Source organism: Armigeres subalbatus, chromosome 1, assembly GCF_024139115.2.
Source record: "Armigeres subalbatus isolate Guangzhou_Male chromosome 1, GZ_Asu_2, whole genome shotgun sequence".
In the NCBI taxonomy this organism is placed as follows: domain Eukaryota; kingdom Metazoa; phylum Arthropoda; class Insecta; order Diptera; family Culicidae; genus Armigeres; species Armigeres subalbatus.
Genome location: NC_085139.1, coordinates 262963699 through 262984325, shown reverse-complemented (window position 1 = coordinate 262984325; position 20627 = coordinate 262963699). Strand labels below are relative to the sequence as shown.

The 20627-nt window shown below is 42.9% G+C and overlaps 2 protein-coding genes across 2 annotated transcripts in view; both read right to left on the bottom strand.

The window, feature by feature from the left end:
• LOC134207190 (ubiquitin carboxyl-terminal hydrolase Usp2-like) overlaps nt 1-1926 on the bottom strand; it is a 66645-nt gene extending 64719 nt beyond the window's left edge. The window contains exon 1 of the mRNA XM_062682916.1: nt 1082-1926. The gene's annotated coding sequence lies outside the window, so the exon portion shown is untranslated. The remainder of the gene's footprint in view (nt 1-1081) is intronic.
• Nucleotides 1927-16185: 14259 nt separating this feature from the next.
• Nucleotides 16186-20627, bottom strand: LOC134207281 (uncharacterized). Its single transcript, XM_062683005.1, has 4 exons — nt 19587-20627; nt 17624-19483; nt 17448-17564; nt 16186-17388 (listed from the first exon to the last, which is right to left on the bottom strand). Exons 2-4 carry the CDS (start codon nt 19019-19021, stop codon nt 16186-16188), a joined length of 2718 nt encoding a protein of 905 aa, XP_062538989.1. The 5' UTR covers nt 19022-19483; nt 19587-20627.

Sequence of the window (20627 nt, the reverse complement as noted above, 5' to 3'; positions counted from 1 at the left end):
TCTTGTGTGGGAAGTACAATGGATACACTATGCCCAGGGAATCGAGAATGTTTCCAACCCGAAAACACCCTAGGCCGGACTAAGAATCGAACTCGAATCTAAACTATGAAAATAATATCAAAATGATGGGTGTTGCAAGTCACTCCTACTACTTTTTTAAGTTCAATCATAACATGTTTTAAAACGACTTAATCCCAGTAGCTTTTGACTTTTTAGTTGAGGAAGAATGTGTACCATCACATTCCCTGGATAGTTGCTAATTAAATCTAAATCATTTGAATAGATTTTTGTAAATGACGATTTACGATCGAATAAATCATGATACTTATGTTATTCTAACATACATGTAAATAGTCAAACAATATAATGAGATGATGTTTTTGTAGAGAGTGAGTACCGCATTATTGAATATGAATATAGAGGGGGCCCTCCTTAGCCATGCGGTAAGACACAAGGCTACAAAGCAAGAGCATGCTGAGGGTGGCTGGGTTCGATTCCCGGTGCCGGTCTAGGCAATTTTCGGATTGGAAATTGTCTCGACTTCCCTGGGCATAAAAGTATTATCGTGCTAGCCTCATGATATAACCTGGCTTAGAAACCTCGCAGTTAATAACTGTAGAAGTGCTTAATGAACACTAAGCTGCGAGGCGGATCTGTCCCAGTGTGGGGATGTAATGCCAATAATAATAATAAGAAGAAGAAGACAGAGGTTCATTATAAAAAGTAGAGTCAAGAAATGCCTACAGAAATTGTGACGAGGTATTTTATGGTATTGTTGCTTGACCCAAATAATAAATCTTATCTTATTTCAATTCCGTTATAAGTTCAATTCAAGTTCGTAAAATGTTGTAAAAAATATACAAAATACGCTGTATTGAGTGCTAACACATGGTTTCGTAATATTTCGAAAACAACAACATACGAACTAGGTACTTCTCCTTTACAACCCGTGCATGCCTATGATGATGATGATTTGAAAAGAAACACGCGAAATCAATAGTTCGTACGAAAGCCAGAGCACCGTGTCGTCGTTGTAAGAATTGCACCTGCACCCAAATTTTTCCGCTTAAATTGTACCAACCTGTCCGAATTTAGAACGATCATAGTAGACTACGGCTTCGCTGTCTTCGTCGGCGCTGCCCCAGCGATTTGGAGTAGGCGTTGGAGGATCCTGAACTGTTCGTCGTTCTGCCCGTTCCAAGCGCAATAAACCTTGGACGCACGTACACGGACGGACACACAAACACCACGCGGCCTGTACTGCGAGCGAGTCACGATGGCGCTCCCACCATCAGCCAGCTGCTTTAGTCACGCACTAAAGCTCTTCGACTCCTACCTTTCTTTTTGGCCGAATCGCCTCACGGGCCACGGGCACGGCACGGCACAGCACAGCAGTAAAAAAAAGGAATTCGCACAAAATCACACTCACTCTCACTCACTTTCGACCGTATTCCACACTATGCCAATGCGGTCGATCTATACCAGCCCTGACTGATGGTGTTATAATAGATGGACGGATGGTCAGGCATTCGCAAGTGAAAATTTGAACTTGAAAAAATGTCGACTACTTTTTCCCCGTCGCCGCAGTCGTGATTCATTCACTCGTTTCAGACTCGTTGGTTACCCAAACGTAGAACGTCGGCGACTTTCCCAATGCGAAATCTTCGATTAGGCGATTACAACAGAGCCGATTCACTCGCGCGAATGAGCAATGCAAATTTTCCGACTGAGGGGTGGGACACTTTTCGAAAAATTCCAGCTATTTTCGGCTGCGGTCGCAATTTTCCTCGTCGCAATCACCGGTGCGCGGATACAATCGCAATTCCTTTTTCGGAATTGTTCACGGCTGGATTTTTGTCCCTATTTTTTCAAAATGCGAAAGAGAGGGTGGCACTACGAGTTCCTTTGAGGCGTGTGTAGACGGACCGAAGCGCAGGAGACGACTGCCAAAATAAGGAAAAATGGAAAATGTCAAAAAAGTTTTTTTCCTTCGTCGTATCGCTCGACAATTGGGATGAATTTTGCACGCATACCAAGAGTTTGGCTTAGTTTTGTTCAGTCAGGTGAACGGATTGTACGTAGGTTCCGCAAATAGAACAGGTAGTTTTGAAGTTTGTGTTTACAATACATCAGTGAAGATAGCGCGCAAGACTTGAATGACTGTGAACGGTGAGCGTACCTTCATTCATTACGCCATTTCGGATTTTGCTTTTATGTGTGAGAAAACGCGATTTCGATAGCCATGGCCCATAGTGGCTTTGGGTGTTGTTTTTTGTCGTTAGTGAGTTCGATATCCTTAAAACGAAATATCGGTTAGAGCGTTGATAGTTTGAAATGCAAGGAGCAATCAGCTCCGGTTACCATTTAGCTCGATTGAAGCTTAAGTGAATATTTTTAAAACTAATTAATTGTGTATTTCTACTAGAGATGATCGATAATATTCGAACCTGATGAGAAAATGCTGGATTTTTTATATTTAAAAAATGTCAAGGGTGGTGTACAAGACACGACGAAAACTATGTAAATACTTGAGAGAGCATTTTTTACATCTTTCGACATTCTAATGGAAAAACACTGAAAACAGATTAAACTTTTGGAATGCCAGTCGCAATACATTTCATATATTCAAAATTATAATTAGTTTAAGATAAAACTTTTTTTTAATAGAAGTTCAACTTCCTACCCTATTTGAAAATTGTTGGGAATTGTTTAGTGACACAAATAATGCACTGAACTGCTTCACGTAGTTTTCGTCACATTACCCCTCCTGATTTTTGGATCTGAAATTTTTACTTGGATTGTGATCTAATCTAATCTAATCTGATATATATACTTGAAAGCACCCTGGGAAATGGTGGATTCTGCATTCCGTCATTTCTCTTATCACGTGGCTAGGCGAACTACGCAGTATGTACCGCAAAGAAGACTCCTTGATACCGAGTGAATCCAGTATTGCCTAAAGTCGTTCAATAGCTCGGAATCGAGAGAAAACGGTGATTGTTGTGTCACGCTTTCCTTTAACCATGCTTATATTACAAATAGCGGAGTGCCACCACGACGCCTGTAAAGCGTTTGTAAATACCGTAAGTTAGGCAATTCAAGCAAAATTTTTCATAACGACGTATGTAACAAAAGTAAACAAAACGAGGTTTTTAATACAACGTGACAATCACACGCGGCTTTATATAATACGCATCGATTTTACTGATTTCAGATCTTAAAATTCTTTAATTCAATCTTTTTACGAATCGACGTATGTTAAAAATCAATTTTTGAAGTCTCACTGTTACATACGTCGCTTTAACATATGGGAACTAAGAGCGACCTATGTACCAAAAAAAGCAAAACAAAACAAAACTGCAGTTGCGTCAATCGTGCACTATGGTAAACCGACGTGCGTGCAGCATACCGGTGTATGTATAATTTTATCGTTTTCACAGTGAATTTGAATGAACTGAGATTTGATGTGAAGCACGCTTATTACGTGTCATGTAATGACGCATGCCAGCGGAAAAAGGTGTTGAAAAAAGATTTAGTTTTAAAACAGTTTTAGAAAAAGTTTTGCCAACTTTCTGCAAAGGATTTCTCGAATCCTCATAATTGTTACATACGTCGTTATGAAAAATTATGCTTGAATTATTGTTGGTAGGGTAAGACGGATAATGCGCCATTACTGGCCAAAACGCCCCCCTTTGTGTGAATGTATAGGCAATTTTTCTTTCCGTATAGGGGAAGTGGGGGTAGCACGCCCATAGGGGTTAAAACGCGCCACCCCTGAATAAGGTTAAATATCCCCATTTTGATTATTTTCAATAGTCTATACGATAAAGCAATGAAAAATATTACCATTGGATACATATATTTCATGATTTTTCTCTAGTTATACATGAAAAACTCGAAAAAACGATTTTTGCGTGTTTTGATGCAATTCTAGCTCGGTGGAATTTAGTCTTTCTGTCGCTGTTATACATTGATAAATTATTAATTGAGCCATGAGCCATGCTGCTTACTCGTGTTCTTTATGTTCCACACGAAATCGTCGTCAAAAATGGTTTTAAAACGATTTTATGGGCCTTCAAACTTCTGAGGTCGGTGTGGGGCATTACGCCCATGCTCATTTCGTATGACCGAAACAGCTGAAACATTCGGTTAATTGCCTTAATGTAGGCAATTAAAATGAAAATCAGTACGATAAGCACATGCGCGTTTTAACCCATCCACTGGCGCATCTCATCCCGCATGGTTTCAAAATCATTTTTTTTCGGGTGCTTTTAAAAAATCAAATTTCTGTGCAATAAAATGGACAATTAGATATCTGTTATCGGTAGTCAGTCGCAGATATGCTGTTCTTCAGTATGCGCTGATGAAAACTGGCTGAAATGGTGGTTTTCATTGATAAAAATGGCATTTTCCTTAACGTGGGCGTCCTACCCCCAGTTCCCCTACTTAATAATAATATCAACTCTCGGCGCTCACTCAACCTACTTATGAATAAGGAGAAGGGGAGAGAATAAGAGATAAATACCACTTTACTTATTTCTCATGTTGTTCCGTATCGCTAATGCAATATGTGCACCTATGATGGGACCAGAGCAAATACCTTTCTTAATTTTGTTATACTATTGTCAATAGAAATCACGTGCAAATAATTCCTTGTAGATTAAATCACATTGGAGTGTTTATTTCGAATGAAGGATTTTTTGTTAGAGAGAGGAATTGCTGCCCACAATTCCACTAGGAATTTCGTCCTTGTCTGCCGTGTCCTCCCGGGTGAGCTTATCAGTCCACCGTTATCCTGCAACAGGTTATGGGCCCAGGGCTTCGACTGAGTGTTCTCAACAAATATAGTGAATATGGAAAATCGTGTTCGACGGGTCGCAGTTCCCATCTTTAACGGGACCGAAAAATCGTTTATATTGTGGATGCGATGCTTCGAACAGCATCTGAAGCAGGAAGGCCTTTCGCACACTCTACTGAGGACCCCCTTGAAGAAGTCTATGCCAATCCCGTTCCAGAAGCAACGGCAGCTGCTCAAGTGACACGGAAAAAGAAGCTCCAAGATCGTCTGAAAGAAGATGATAGAGCCGTGAACGAATTCTGGCTGGCCCTGAAAGATGATACAATGGCTCACGTTTTCAACTGTCAGTATGCCAAGGACATAATGGTGCAGTTAAAAGAGCTGTTACCTCCCAAAAGGGGGGACTTCGACGGCAGTTATATACCCTTGGTGTCAGTCGGTTCCGATGTCTCAAGGAACTATTCGATGCATACGATGTGCTGGTCAGAAAACTTGAATCTATGGGAGAGGGGATGAGGAAAGAAGACAAAGGAAACACTTTGTTTGCCGGTTTCCCAAAGGGTTATGACCATATTCTGGCAGCACTATCGGTGATGTGACGCGAAGACTTTGATGACATGACACTGGAACAAATTGAACGGTTTTTTTTTTCGATGTAGATGAAGGAAAAACGAAATCGTCAAGAACCGACAATGTGGCTCATGCAGCTACCGTAAAAGGACCGAAAAAAAATATCGAGTACTACGAATGTGCTAAGATTGGTCATAAGAAGCGTAATTTTTATAGGCTGAAACAGAATAAATACCCTGAGAAGCGTCACGATAAGGGCACATCAGTTACGAATGTGGCACTAATGGCGTCGTGCATAAATCTTCACATGGATCCACGTGGAGACCCGGAGAATTATAGTTTAAACCGACGGATTCGTCAACTGGATCTGAAGGACATGCCGGTGAATGACATGGACACTGATGGTGTGGTGGCTCAAATTAGTATGGAAAAAACTTTGTTATTTGGTTCTATTCGATGCCCTGATGCCCTGGACAACATTTCAGCCAAATCGGGCGGTGCTTTTGTGGGCAGCAGGGACTATGTCCAAGGGCTTGACGATCCCTCCCCAGGCCATCTGCGAGTTGTGGGGCTTGCCTAGGATGTGGTGGGTTTGACAGTGGGCCCTGTTAAACCTCTATAAAAAGCTGCATGTATCCGCAAGTAGGTCCCACCAAAGCGACCGTGTGCCGCTCAAAGCGCACAAGCCCAAGTCCTAGTGTTAGGTGGGACGCTAAACAGCCCTGACACGACGGCCCTCCGACGAGACAGGAGGTGTGCGCAGGCCCAATAATCCGCCTAGAAAACCAATCATTACGAACAATATAAGAGATAATGCGACTCGATATAATCGGCAAAGACCTAGACGACGAATACAGGATCACGATTGGAAGCTTGGAACATGGAATTGCAAGTCGCTAGGTTTCGCAGGTTGCGACAGGATGATCTACGATGAATTACATCCCCGCAACTTCGACGTCGTGGCGCTGCAGGAGATTTGCTGGACAGGACAGAAAGTGTGGAAAAGCGGGCATCGAGCGGCTACCTTCTACCAAAGCTGTGGCACCACCAACGAGCTGGGAACCGGCTTCATAGTGCTGGGTAAGATGCGCCAACGCGTGATTGGGTGGCAGCCAATCAACGCAAGGATGTGCAAGCTTAGGATTAAAGGCCGTTTCTTCAACTATATCATCATCAACGTGCACTGCCCACACGAAGGGAGACCCGACGACGAGAAAGAAGCGTTCTACGCACAGCTGGAGCAGACATACGATGGATGCCCACTGCGGGACGTCAAAATCGTCATCGGTGACATGAACGCACAGGTAGGAAGGGAGGAAATGTATAGACCGATCATCGGACCGGATAGTCTGCACACCGTATCGAATGACAACGGCCAACGATGCATAAACTTCGCAGCCTCCCGCGGAATGGTAGTCCGAAGCACCTTCTTTCCCAGCAAAAATATCCACAAGGCCACATGGAGATCACCTAACCAAGAAACGGAAAACCAAATCGACCACGTTCTAATCGACCGTAAATTCTTCTCCGACATCACGAACGTCCGCACTCACCGCAGTGCGAATATTGAATCCGACCACTACCTCGTTGCAGTATGCCTGCGCTCAAAACTCTCAACGGTGTACAACACGCGTCGAAGTTGGACGCCGCGGCTTAACATTGGGCGGCTACAAGACGGTAGACTAGCCCAAGAATACGCGCAGCAGCTGGAAGTGGCACTTCCAACGGAAGAGCAGCTAGGCGCAGCGTCTTTTGAAGATGGCTGGAGAGATATTCGATCCGCCACTGCAACCGCTGCACTTGGCACGGTGCCTCCGGATCAGAGAAACGACTGGTATGACGGCGAATGTGAGCAGTTAGTGGAAGAGAAGAATGCAGCATGGGCGAGATTGCTGCAACCACGCACGAGGGCGAACGAGGCACGGTATAAACAGGCGCGGAACAGACAAAACTCGATTTTCCGGAGGAAAAAGCGCCAGCAGGAAGATCGAGACCGTGAAGAAACGGAGCAACTGTACCGCGCTAATAACACACGAAAGTTCTATGAGAAGTTAAACCGTTCACGTAAGGGCCACGTGCCACAGCCTGATATGTGTAAGGACATAAACGGGAACCTTCTTACGAACGAGCGTGAGGTGATCCAATGGTGGTGGCAGCACTACGAAGAACACCTGAATGGCGATGTGGCAAACGAAGAAGGCGGTATGGTGATGGACCTGGGAGAACGCGCGCAGGACATAATTCTACCGGCTCCGGATCTCCAGGAAACCCAGGAGGAGATTGGCCGGCTGAAGAACAACAAAGCCCCTGGGGTTGACCAACTCCAAGGAGAGCTATTTAAACACGGTGGTGAGGCACTGGCTAGAGCGCTGCACTGGGTCATTACCAAGATTTGGGAGGAGGAAGTTTTGCCGCAGGAGTGGATGGAAGGTGTCGTGTGTCCCATCTACAAAAAGGGCGATAAGCTGAATTGTAGCAACTACCGCGCAATCACATTGCTGAACGCCGCCTACAAGGTACTCTCCCAAATTTTATGCCGTCGACTAGCACCAACTGCAAGGGATTTCGTGGGGCAGTACCAGGCGGGTTTTATGGGCGAACGCTCCACCACGGACCAGGTGTTCGCTATTCGCCAAGCACTGCAGAAATGCCGTGAATACAACGTGCCCACACATCATCTATTCATCGACTTCAAAGCCGCATATGATACAATCGATCGGGACCAGCTATGGCAGCTAATGCACGAATACGGTTTTCCGGATAAACTGACATGGTTGATCAAAGCGACGATGGATCGGGTGATGTGCGTAGTTCGAGTTTCAGGGGCATTCTCGAGTCCCTTCGAAACCCGCAGAGGGTTACGGCAAGGTGATGGTCTTTCGTGTTTGCTATTCAACATCGCTTTGGAAGGGGTAATACGAAGAGCAGGGATTAACACGAGTGGTACAATTTTCAATAAGTCCGTCCAGCTATTTGGTTTCGCCGACGACATAGATATTATGGCACGTAACTTTGAGAAGATGGAGGAAGCCTACATCAGACTGAAGAGGGAAGCTATGCGGATCGGACTAGTCATCAACACGTTGAAGACGAAGTACATGATAGGAAGAGGTTCAAGAGAAGACAATGTGAGCCACCCACCGCGAGTTTGCATCGGTGGCGACGAAATCGAGGTGGTAGAAGAACTTGTGTACTTGGGCTCACTGGTGACTGCCGAAAATGACACCAGCAGAGAAATTCGGAGACGCATAGTGGCTGGAAACCGTACCTACTTTGGACTCCGCAAGACGCTCCGATCGAATAGAGTTCGCCGCCGTACCAAACTGACAATCTACAAAACGCTAATTAGACCGGTAGTCCTCTAGGGACACGAGACCTGGACGATGCTCGTGGAGGACCAACGCGCACTTGGAGTTTTTGAAAGGAAAGTGTTGCGTACCATCTATGGTGGGGTGCAGATTGCGGACGGTACGTGGAGGAGGCGAATGAACCACGAATTGCATCAGCTGTTGGGAGAACCATCCATCGTTCACACCGCGAAAATCGGACGACTTCGATGGGCCGGGCACGTAGCCAGAATGTCGGACAGTAACCCGGTGAAAATGGTTCTCGACAACGATCCGACGGGCACAAGAAGGCGAGGTGCGCAGCGGGCAAGGTGGATTGATCAGGTGGAAGATGACTTGCGGACCCTCCGTAGACCAGAGCGTTAATGAATAAAGCTTCCAATGAATGATTAAATTTGTTATGATTAAATCATTCAACTCTATGATTAAAGATTATGATTAGCGATTTAATCATTTTTAACAATGATTAATGATTATGATTAACGATTAAATTAATTTTTGAAAATGATTAAGGATTATGATTAATGAATAAAACGTTTGGAGTATGATTAACGATTACTGATCGTGATTAAATGCTAATACAATATGTGTATGATTAATGATTAAAGATCGGTATGATTAATGATTAATGATTATGAATAATCAAATTGAATGATTCGCATATTGATCAATTATCAGGTAACATTTTTACCAAATTGGGTTATTGAAAGGTATGAAAATTAAATGATTATGATTAAAGATTAATGAATTAAAGCGATGTATGCAATGATCAAACTTGATGATTAATGAATAAACTCAAAACAATTATGAATATGATTAGTGATTAATGAATAAATGTAAAATTCTATGATTACCGATTAGTGATTTATGATTGAATCATATTTTTTGTTTGATTATGATTAAAGAATAATGAATAAATAACCCATTATTCATTAATCATGATTAAATCTATGATTAATTACTAATGCTCTGCCGTAGACTGCGTGGTTGGCGACGTGTAGCCATGGACCGAGCCGAATGGAGAAGACTCTCATATACCGCACAGGCCACTTCGGCCTTAGTCTGAATAAATAATAATAATTGGGCGGTGCTAAACTCGTTGGAAATGTCTATGCAAAAATGTATGCAGAAACATCCAAAAAACAGTGAATTGCTGTTGGACGGCACAATTTACGATGAAGAACTATGATACTCATTCAGATCTTGAAGAATTTAATACAGAATGTTATGCAGAACACCACGAGAAGTTATTGTTTGCCCGGCAAAGTTATTAGCATTTCTCTGAAGTGGGGTTTGAGCAAACTTCGTTTCTTTTACCTTTGAAAAGAAATAAATTCACCCCTACAACACTCCAGTAAAATGCTAATATCTTTGCCTAATAAACTCTAATCTTCTCGCGGTTTTCAGCATAACATTCTGTAATTAATTCTTCAAGAACTGAATGAGTATCATAATTCTTGATCGTAAATTGTGCCGTCCAACTGCAAATCACTGGTTTTTGATATTTCTGCATACATTTTTCCATATAAACTTTCAACGAGCTTAGCACCGACCAGACGTTGACCGATTTGGCTGAAAATTTGTCCAGAGCATCAGGGCATCAAATAGAACCGAATAAGGAAGCGGCCCATCAAAAAAGCTAGACTTGTTGCTAAGGGCTGCTCCATAAACCTGGTCTGGATTATAACGAGACATTTTCACCAGTCGTTCAAATGACTACGATAAGAATAATGCTTTCCATCGCTTGTCAGAAGAATCTGTTGATACATCAAATGGATGTAAAGACATCGTTTTTACATGGGGATCTTCAGAAAGAAATATTTATGAATCTTCCAGGTGACGAGCACGGCAACACGAAGTTTTGTAGACTGAACAAAGTATCTATGGCTTGAAACAAGCTGGTAGATCTTGGAATTGCAAATTTGACAACGTGATGTCGAAATTGGGGTCCACTAGATTGAAAGGAGACAGTTGTTTGCACACTCATGATGGTAAAGGATTGTATGTGATTCTATACGTTGATGACATACTGCCATTTGGCTATGCGGATGCTGATTTTTTTGGAGGTAACCACTTTCCCTTCGATAGGACCCAAGACCCTACAGTACGCTATACTGGTCACGGTGTGTTTGTCCGAAAGAGCTTATTTTTAAAAAATCAGTATCTCTAAAACACTCACTACACGAAAGTATAGGTTTTCCTCTTTCACGTAGGTGCATTTTTAAAATGTTATATCGGGGGTTTTTCCATACATTTGTTGGGAGAACCATCCATCGTTCACACCGCGAAAATCGGACGACTTCGATGGGCCGGGCACGTAGCCAGAATGTCGGACAGTAACCCGGTGAAAATGGTTCTCGACAACGATCCGACGGGCACAAGAAGGCGAGGTGCGCAGCGGGCAAGGTGGATTGATCAGGTGGAAGATGACTTGCGGACCCTCCGTAGACCAGAGCGTTAATGAATAAAGCTTCCAATGAATGATTAAATTTGTTATGATTAAATCATTCAACTCTATGATTAAAGATTATGATTAGCGATTTAATCATTTTTAACAATGATTAATGATTATGATTAACGATTAAATTAATTTTTGAAAATGATTAAGGATTATGATTAATGAATAAAACGTTTGGAGTATGATTAACGATTACTGATCGTGATTAAATGCTAATACAATATGTGTATGATTAATGATTAAAGATCGGTATGATTAATGATTAATGATTATGAATAATCAAATTGAATGATTCGCATATTGATCAATTATCAGGTAACATTTTTACCAAATTGGGTTATTGAAAGGTATGAAAATTAAATGATTATGATTAAAGATTAATGAATTAAAGCGATGTATGCAATGATCAAACTTGATGATTAATGAATAAACTCAAAACAATTATGAATATGATTAGTGATTAATGATTAAATGTAAAATTCTATAATTAACGATTAGTGATTAATGATTGAATCATACTTTTTGTATGCTTATGATTAATGAATAATGATTAAATAGCCCATTATTCATTAATCATGATTAAATCTATGATTAATCACTAATGCTCTGCCGTAGACTGCGTGGTTGGCGACGTGTAGCCATGGACCGAGCCGAATGGAGAAAATTCTTATATACCGCACAGGCCACTTCGGCCGTAGTCTGAATAAATAATAATAATTGGGCGGTGCTAAACTCGTTGGAAATGTCTATGCAAAAATGTATGCAGAAACATCCAAAAAACAGTGAATTGCTGTTGGACGGCACAATTTACGATGAAGAACTATGATACTCATTCAGATCTTGAAGAATTTAATACAGAATGTTATGCAGAACACCACGAGAAGTTATTGTTTGCCCGGCAAAGTTATTAGCATTTCTCTGAAGTGGGGTTTGAGCAAACTTCGTTTCTTTTACCTTTGAAAAGAAATAAATTCACCTACAACACTCCAGTAAAATGCTAATATCTTTGCCTAATAAACTCTAATCTTCTCGCGGTTTTCAGCATAACATTCTGTAATTAATTCTTCAAGAACTGAATGAGTATCATAATTCTTGATCGTAAATTGTGCCGTCCAACTGCAAATCACTGGTTTTTGATATTTCTGCATACATTTTTCCATATAAACTTTCAACGAGCTTAGCACCGACCAGACGTTGACCGATTTGGCTGAAAATTTGTCCAGAGCATCAGGGCATCAAATAGAACCGAATAAGGAAGCGGCCCATCAAAAAAAGCTAGACTTGTTGCTAAGGGCTGCTCCCATAAACCTGGTCTGGATTATAACGAGACATTTTCACCAGTCGTTCAAATGACTACGATAAGAATAATGCTTTCCATCGCTTGTCAGAAGAATCTGTTGATACATCAAATGGATGTAAAGACATCGTTTTTACATGGGGATCTTCAGAAAGAAATATTTATGAATCTTCCAGGTGGCGAGCACGGCAACACGAAGTTTTGTAGACTGAACAAAAGTATCTATGGCTTGAAACAAGCTGGTAGATCTTGGAATTGCAAATTTGACAACGTGATGTCGAAATTGGGGTCCACTAGATTGAAAGGAGACAGTTGTTTGCACACTCATGATGGTAAAGGATTGTATGTGATTCTATACGTTGATGACATACTGCCATTTGGCTATGCGGATGCTGATTTTTTTGGAGGTAACCACTTTCCCTTCGATAGGACCCAAGACCCTACAGTACGCTATACTGGTCACGGTGTGTTTGTCCGAAAGAGCTTATTTTTAAAAAATCAGTATCTCTAAAACACTCACTACACGAAAGTATAGGTTTTCCTCTTTCACGTAGGTGCATTTTTAAAATGTTATATCGGGGGTTTTTCCATACATTTTTGGGTGGGTTAAATCGGCTATCATTTCAGATTTATATGGAGTTTGCACCAAAAATAGTGAAAAAAAATAAAAATTGTTCCAGATTCCCCGAAAGAACATTTTAGTTTACCCACTATATGAAATAGGAGAGCATATACTTTCACGTGGTGGGTGTTTCAGAGATACTGATTTTTGAAAAATAATGTTTCCACACAGAGACACTGTGTGGTGCTTTAACCAACTAAGCTACGAAGGACCTCCGTCGGCTTTCGCAACCTAGCGGCTACTGTTGTGACCTTACCGTATGTGTTCCAACCAAGATTCCACCAGTTTAAACCGTGCCAATCAGCTGATTGCACATTCAGCCCCAAGTTCTCCTTTCCTTAACAGGTATGACGGCAACGATAAAGACGACAACGACGACGATGATTAGCTTGAATCCAGGTATGTAAAGTTTGCAGGTTCCGTTCCAGATAACCAGGTAAGTAAAATTGTCACTTAATTTCACAATAACTACACTTTATTTATTTCAGGTAAAAATTACTTTGCACTACTCCATACTACACTTTATTCAAAAACTATTGATTATATTTTATCGATCTAGCTTATACGATTTCTGAACTAAGACTGATTTCTTATCGGATATTTCTTCTCAACATTCGTAAACAAAGACGCTATAAAAATTGAAACGACTAACACATACAACATGTAGTATAGGTGGCGGCTCACATCCCTCTCATAATGCAGTCTGAGTTGACCTAATATGCTTCGATTACTCTTTCACTCGCACAATTTCTGGAGGTTTTTACCTACACATGTATAAACTATCAACATAGCCGGCCACCTAAATTTGTTTACAAATTTACAATTCTCACGCGCTACACAGAGTATCCTAATTAATATCAAACAAATCACTTTAAACAGTACAAACAATGACTAATTATGTTCTATTTCAGCTGCTGGCTCTTGTTCTTCGTGTGTTGTCGACTGTATCTGGTTTTCGTCGAAAGGTAAAGGATATAATGATAATGCTTCAATCGATTCGCTGGAATATTCGTGTAATCGGGATCTGGAAGAGCTGCAAACGATGATCCGGTCAAAAAATGACCCGGAGTGAGGACGTCATATTCAGTTGGATCCACCGACAACGGTGTTAGCGGGCGTGTGTTCATATTTGCTTCGACTTGAGTAAGGACTGTAGCGTAATCTTCATATGATAAACGGGCATTTCCAAGGACTTTAGACAGTGTGGTTTTAGTTGTTTTTACTGCGGCTTCCCATAAGCCTCCAAAGTTAGGTGCTCTTGGAGGGATGAACAACCACTTTATGCTTCTCTTGGTACATTCGTCGTGGATTTTTTGCTTGTGATCGGAATTATTGAGAAGCTTGTACAATTCTGCTAGTGTGTTTCTGGCACCTTGAAAGTTGGTCCCGTTATCGGAGTGTATTTCTGCAGGTAGGCCTCGGCGAGCAATAAAGCGTCGTAAGGAAGCAATAAATGCTTCCGTGGAAAGATCGCAAACCAATTCCAAATGGACAGCTTTGGTCGAGAAGCAGACAAATACGGCGATGTAGGCTTTGTGCGCAGCTGCACGGCGGTGGGCCGGTTTCAAATAAACCGGACCGCAATAATCTACACCAGTTTTTGCAAATGGTCTGCTGGGAGCTGTTCGTGCTTCTGGTAGCTGACCAACCGGTTGAGTAACAGGGACAGGGTGGTGCCGAAAACAGTTATGGCATTTCCGACAAACTAAGTTCGCCAGTTCTTTGCCGCGTAGAGGCCAGAATTCCTGCCGCATTGTGGCCAAAGTCATTCGTGGACCAGCATGAAGAGAGATGGTGTGGAAATGTTGTGCGATTAACCTAGTCAGAGGATGCTTTCTTGGGAGAATCATAGGGTGCTTAGTTTGATAATCTGTTTCGGACAGCTGGAGCCGGCCACCAAGACGAAGAATGCCTTTCTGGTCAATGAAAAGCTGTAGATTCCTTAACGGGGACTTCGACGGTATGGATACCTTCTTCCTCACGGCCTTCATTTCTTCAGAGAAGTTTTGATGTTGAACGGATTTGACTAATGTTTCTTTTGCAGATTGCAATTCCGAAACTGCGAGGAACGGATTTTGATGCAAGGTTCTTTTTACGACATCGGGAGATGAAGCGCAAAACAAACGCAGTAATTCGAACCAGCTTCCAGAATGAGGAGTATCGCTCGATTAACCAAATGTCTGGAGAAACCTGATTTGTTAACAGCACAGTCTTCCGTCGCTCTAACAAGTCGTCCGATATTGGTTCCATTATCGATTGCTTTGGCCAATTTTCCTCTACTTGACGTAACCAAACTGGACCAATACGCCACACAGAGTTCTCGAGGAAATTTCTGGGCAGCATACCACGAGAAATGTAGTCGGCTGGATTATCTACTCCTTTGACATGCTTCCAAGTGTGACCATGCGTGAGTCGTTGAATTTCGGATGTGCGATTTCCGATGAATGTTTGCCATGAACTTGATGGTGCTCGTATCCAATGTAATGCTACTGTTGAATCAGACCAAACCAACAAGGAACTTCCTCCATTCCCAGCGCTGCTGATATCCGAGCATAGAGTTTTGCTCCCAGAAGTGCAGCACAGAGCTCCAAACGTGGTAAGCACACGCGCTTGAGAGGCGCTACCCGAGATTTCGCCGAGATGAGCTCAGTTTTGATTGTTCCATCCTTGCTGGTAGATCGAGCGTACATACATGCACCGTATGCTAACTCTGAAGCGTCACTGAAAATGTGAAACTGCACATCTGTTGCATCGGGTGTGAACAAGTACCGGTGGACCTTGAACGATCGTAGCAAAGGTAACTGCTGATAAAATTCCTGCCATTTGACGCAAATATCTCCTGGAACTACATCGTCCCAGTCAGCTGCAATCAACCAAAGATGCTGCATCCTTATTTTCGCCCAGGCGACTACTGGTGAGACGAGACCAAGAGGGTCGTATAGCTGTGCGATTGCCGAGAATACTTTTCGTTTCGTCCATTGCTCATCAATATTCAGTGTCAATACCTCCACTCCGAACTGGTCTGGTTCCATCTCCCAAGCAACTCCAAGTGTTTTGATCTTTTCCGGTTCGAAACGCATCGTTGGTGGACCTTTACCTAACTCTAACGTCTAGAACTTCTAGTTTGTTTGAACTCCACTTGCGTAAATGTAGCCCGCCTTCTGCCATCAATGCTTGTGCTTCTTGCCGGAGCACCCGTGCTTGCTCGATTGAATCCGCTCCCGAAATGAAATCGTCCATATAAAAATCTTTTGATATCTTTGACGCAGCATGTTCGTATCGATATCCGATGTCTTCGGCAAGTTTCTGAATCACTCGAGTTGCCAGGAACGACGAGGGTGACAGACCATAAGTTACTGTTTGCAGTTCATAGACTTCAATTGGATCAGAAAGATCAAAACGCCAAAAGACTCGTTGGAGACAAGTGTCCTCTGGATGAATACGGATCTGTCGGTACATTTTTTCCACATCCGCTACCAGGGCTATTGGATGTTTCCGAAAACGCAGCATCAAGTCCAGAAGGTCATCTTGTATGACCGGTCCTGTGAGCAGTGCGTCGTTGAGCGAATGATTTGTGGTAGTCTTTGCTGAACCATCGAAAACTACGCGCAACTTCGTAGTAGTACTCGCTTCTTTGAACACCGGGTGATGTGGAAGATAGAACACTGTACGATCATGATCATTTAGGTTTTCAACGGTACCAACAAGCCTCATGTGCCCCAAACGGATGTACTCTAGCATGAACTCGTTGTAGCGTTTCCGAATGTCAACGTCTCGTCCCAAACGTCGCTCTAATTGTTGAAACCGTCGCATTGCTATGCTCCTTGATTCGCCGATCATCGCATCGAATCCCAAACGTTTCGGATACCGAACAATGTATCTTCCAGTTCCATCCCGTTCTACAGTTTGTTGAAAATAATTTTCGCAGTCTTCTTCTTCTTGTGACATTGGTTTTTGCTCAGTTAACTCCTCTATATTCCAGAATCTTTCGATACTTTTGTCTAACGAGTCCGTTATTGCTAGGTGGCAGCTGACCTTCGAATCTGTCCCGTTGCAACCTGATTCACCTGCGGCCACCCATCCAAATACCGTGTTGACGAACACTGGAAGTGTGCCGTCGAATTTCCGTATCTGTAGCCGGCCACCATCAAGAAGGTGGAAGTCGTAGAAGAATTGCGATCCTAGAACAATATCGATTGGTCCAGATAGAAAAAAATCTGGATCTGCCATTTCCATTTCCAGAGGAGGTTTCCAGTTGGCCAGCGGCAGAGATGAAGAAGGTTGATCGTCGGTGACCTGAACCATAACCAAAAATCCATTGGCTGTGAGAAATCTTTGACACGAGAGCTGATAACCGTGGACACTTCATAGGCAATTTGTTTCCTAGAACGTCCTATACCGCTAATCTCCACCTTTCTATCGCTTCGATGTAACTTTAGCAATTGACATAAATGTTCCGTCATGAGGTTGACCTGCGATCCAGAATCCAAGATAGCCCTAGCGAGATGAGTTCTTCCCATTTATCCTTTACCTTCAACAGGACCGTCGAGAGAAAAACATGCGAACTGTGAGCTCCCATCGCTAAGTTTGAAGAAACAGTTGGAACCGAACTAGAACCAGAATTACCAGAGTTCGGCGCCCCGCTAGAAGTTGAAGGAGTTGCAGTTCGCAAGGCCATGTCTGCTGTGGAAACCGAAGAAATGGAACCAGAACCAGGAAAACCAGGATGTAATAGCGTATGATGCTTTTTAGAGCAGGTTCGACAACGATACTTGGAAGGACAATCCCGTGCAAGATGATTTCTCCCCAAACAGTTGCTGCAAAGACGTTTGGAGTTTGTAAACTGTAGTCGTTTATCCAATGGTAACCCGTTGAAAGATGGACATTGTGTGATGTAGTGTTGTTCGTTGCAAATCATGCAGTTGGGAAGTGTTTTTTCAGTTGCTGAGTTGACGGAAACCTTGGCAGGGCGATATTTGTAAGTGTTTGTTGAAAACGAACTACTTGAAGTTGACAATCGTTGATCTACTGAAACTGCATCCAACACCCGAGTTTGTTTCTTAAGGAATTCTATAAGAACAGGAAAGCGCGGTTCCTCGACGCTCGAAGCATGCTCCTCCCATCGCTTTTGGCTGATGTCATCAAGCTTGGAAACCATCAGATGTGTCAGTATTGCTCCCCAGCCGCTTGTCCGTTCTCCCAATTGGTCCAAAATTTTAGTATTTCGTTCAAAACAGTCGATGAGTTCATGAATACTGCTTGCTGACTCCTTCCGCATTTTGGGATACTCAAACAAAGCATTCAGATGGCGCTTCATCAGCAAATATTTGTTTGAAAACCGTGCTACCAAACTGTCCCAAGCAACCCTATAATTAGCATCACTCATAGGAAACGAATCTACTAGTTTTAGTGCATCACCTTTCAAAGAGGCCCGGAGATAGTGGAATTTTTGTATGTCACCAAGTTCCGGAGAAGAATCGATGAGGGCCTTGAAAGTATCATGGAACGCAAGCCATTTCTCGTAATGTCCATCGAATTCGGGTAGGTTGATTTGCGGCAGACGGACGTACGTATGAACATTGTTGTGTTCACCACCAGTGGCAGCCGCAGGAACATTTTGGTTTGCGGTTTGCTGTATTTCCCGTGGTAATTTTCCTTCCAACCCTGCCCTTACTTCAAAATACTTTTCTTCGAAATCTCCCCTCACTTGCCGGTGTTGATCGATGTTCTCTTCATACTCCTCTGTGCCCTCGATCTCTGATTGTATTTTCTCGAATTCATTCCACTTTGCCTCCAATTTCTCCAATCGAAGCTTCAGGTGCAGCTCACTTGGTGCTTCTGTATTTTGCAGATACTTATCCATACGAATCAAGAAGTCCATGATGTTATCACGTGCAGTTATACTCGACTCCAGCTTCTTTCCTCCCATGATGACACGTGAAGTCGATGAAAGATTGTATGATGAAGCAACCAGCAGAAGCTTCTGCAAAACACACAAAGCGAAGCACCCTTTGCGAAAGAAATAAGATACGTTGGACAGGTACTCACCTTGTGAGCCTGTCAAACAAGCCTTGTATTTCAGTTACTTCTACCGCAAAGCACCACAGCTTGCTTCACAGGACTCAATCTACCATTCACCAGCGCACTCGCAATCCACACCATAGAAAATTTCTATAAACAAGCCACAGGAGAAGCACCTTCAACGCTTTAGGTGGATTATCGGACAGATACTCACGTGGTGAGCCTGCACGACAGGCCTTGTATTCAATTTCTTTCCACCGCAACGTATTACAGCCTAGTCCACACGCTCCGAAATGCCATTCATCAAAGAACTCGCAACTCAAACTCTCTCGTTAATCTGCTCGACAGGATGCATTCAAGACCACCAATACTGTATCGACGCAATCCACAACATATATCACTGCTTTCTGTAATTGATTCGACAAGCAAAGCACCTTTCACACTACAGGGTGGATAGTCGGACAGATACTCACCTTGTGAGCCTGCTCGACAGGCCTTGTATTTAATTCTGTCCACCACAACGTAGCACACACGCTCGGAATTCTTAATCCAACACTCTTTTGGCAGCCTGCTCGACACGCCGGAAAGACCACGAATGTTGTACCGCAATCCAGATAATAAATCACACCATGCTGTAATTATTTCCACAAGCAAAGCACCTTTCACACTACAGGGTAGATGATCGGACAGGTACTCACCTTGTGAGCCTGCTCGACAGGCCTTGTATGTAATAAATCCAGGAACAGCTTCCCACACAGTTCAGCGAATCTCAGACTCATCAGCAAAGCAAGAAAAAAAGCGCAATCCAGGGCTCAGTTCAGTAAATGAGTTTCGACACGATCCAAATTTCAACTTTTATTTGAAAAAACACCAAGTTTGTCACGTCCGTGGTTCCCAATGATGCCCAATGATGATGAGTGGTCCAGATAAACTCCTAATGTCGTATCCGTTCCAAGTGAATCTCTCCTCGTTAGGAAGTGATCGACGGCCAAGTCCAGAAGTGATGAAGTGCAGAGTAGTGCAGAGAGTCGGAACGAGAAAAATGACCCGGTAGGGATGAAAGCGGAAAAATAGTTTATTGGACAGGTACTCACCGTGTGAGCCTGTCAAATAGGCCTTGTACTATCAATCCCAGCAGGTCCCACCAGCAGTTCCGAATGGCGCCAAATCTGTTCTTGCAAATTGGAAGTGATGGCTGCCTCCAATTATTCCCAGACAATCGATGTAGTTATGGCGAACCGTTGCAATTGTGATACCACCAGTATGGCGAGTATCTTTGTTACTACCGTGTAATGATGGCCGAATAGACGCCGCGTTGCTTCCTTGGAACACAATCCTGGTCACGGCACCAATGTTGTGACCTTACCGTATGTGTTCCAACCAAGATTCCACCAGTTTAAACCGTGCCAATCAGCTGATTGCACATTCAGCCCCAAGTTCTCCTTTCCTTAACAGGTATGACGGCAACGATAAAGACGACAACGACGACGATGATTAGCTTGAATCCAGGTATG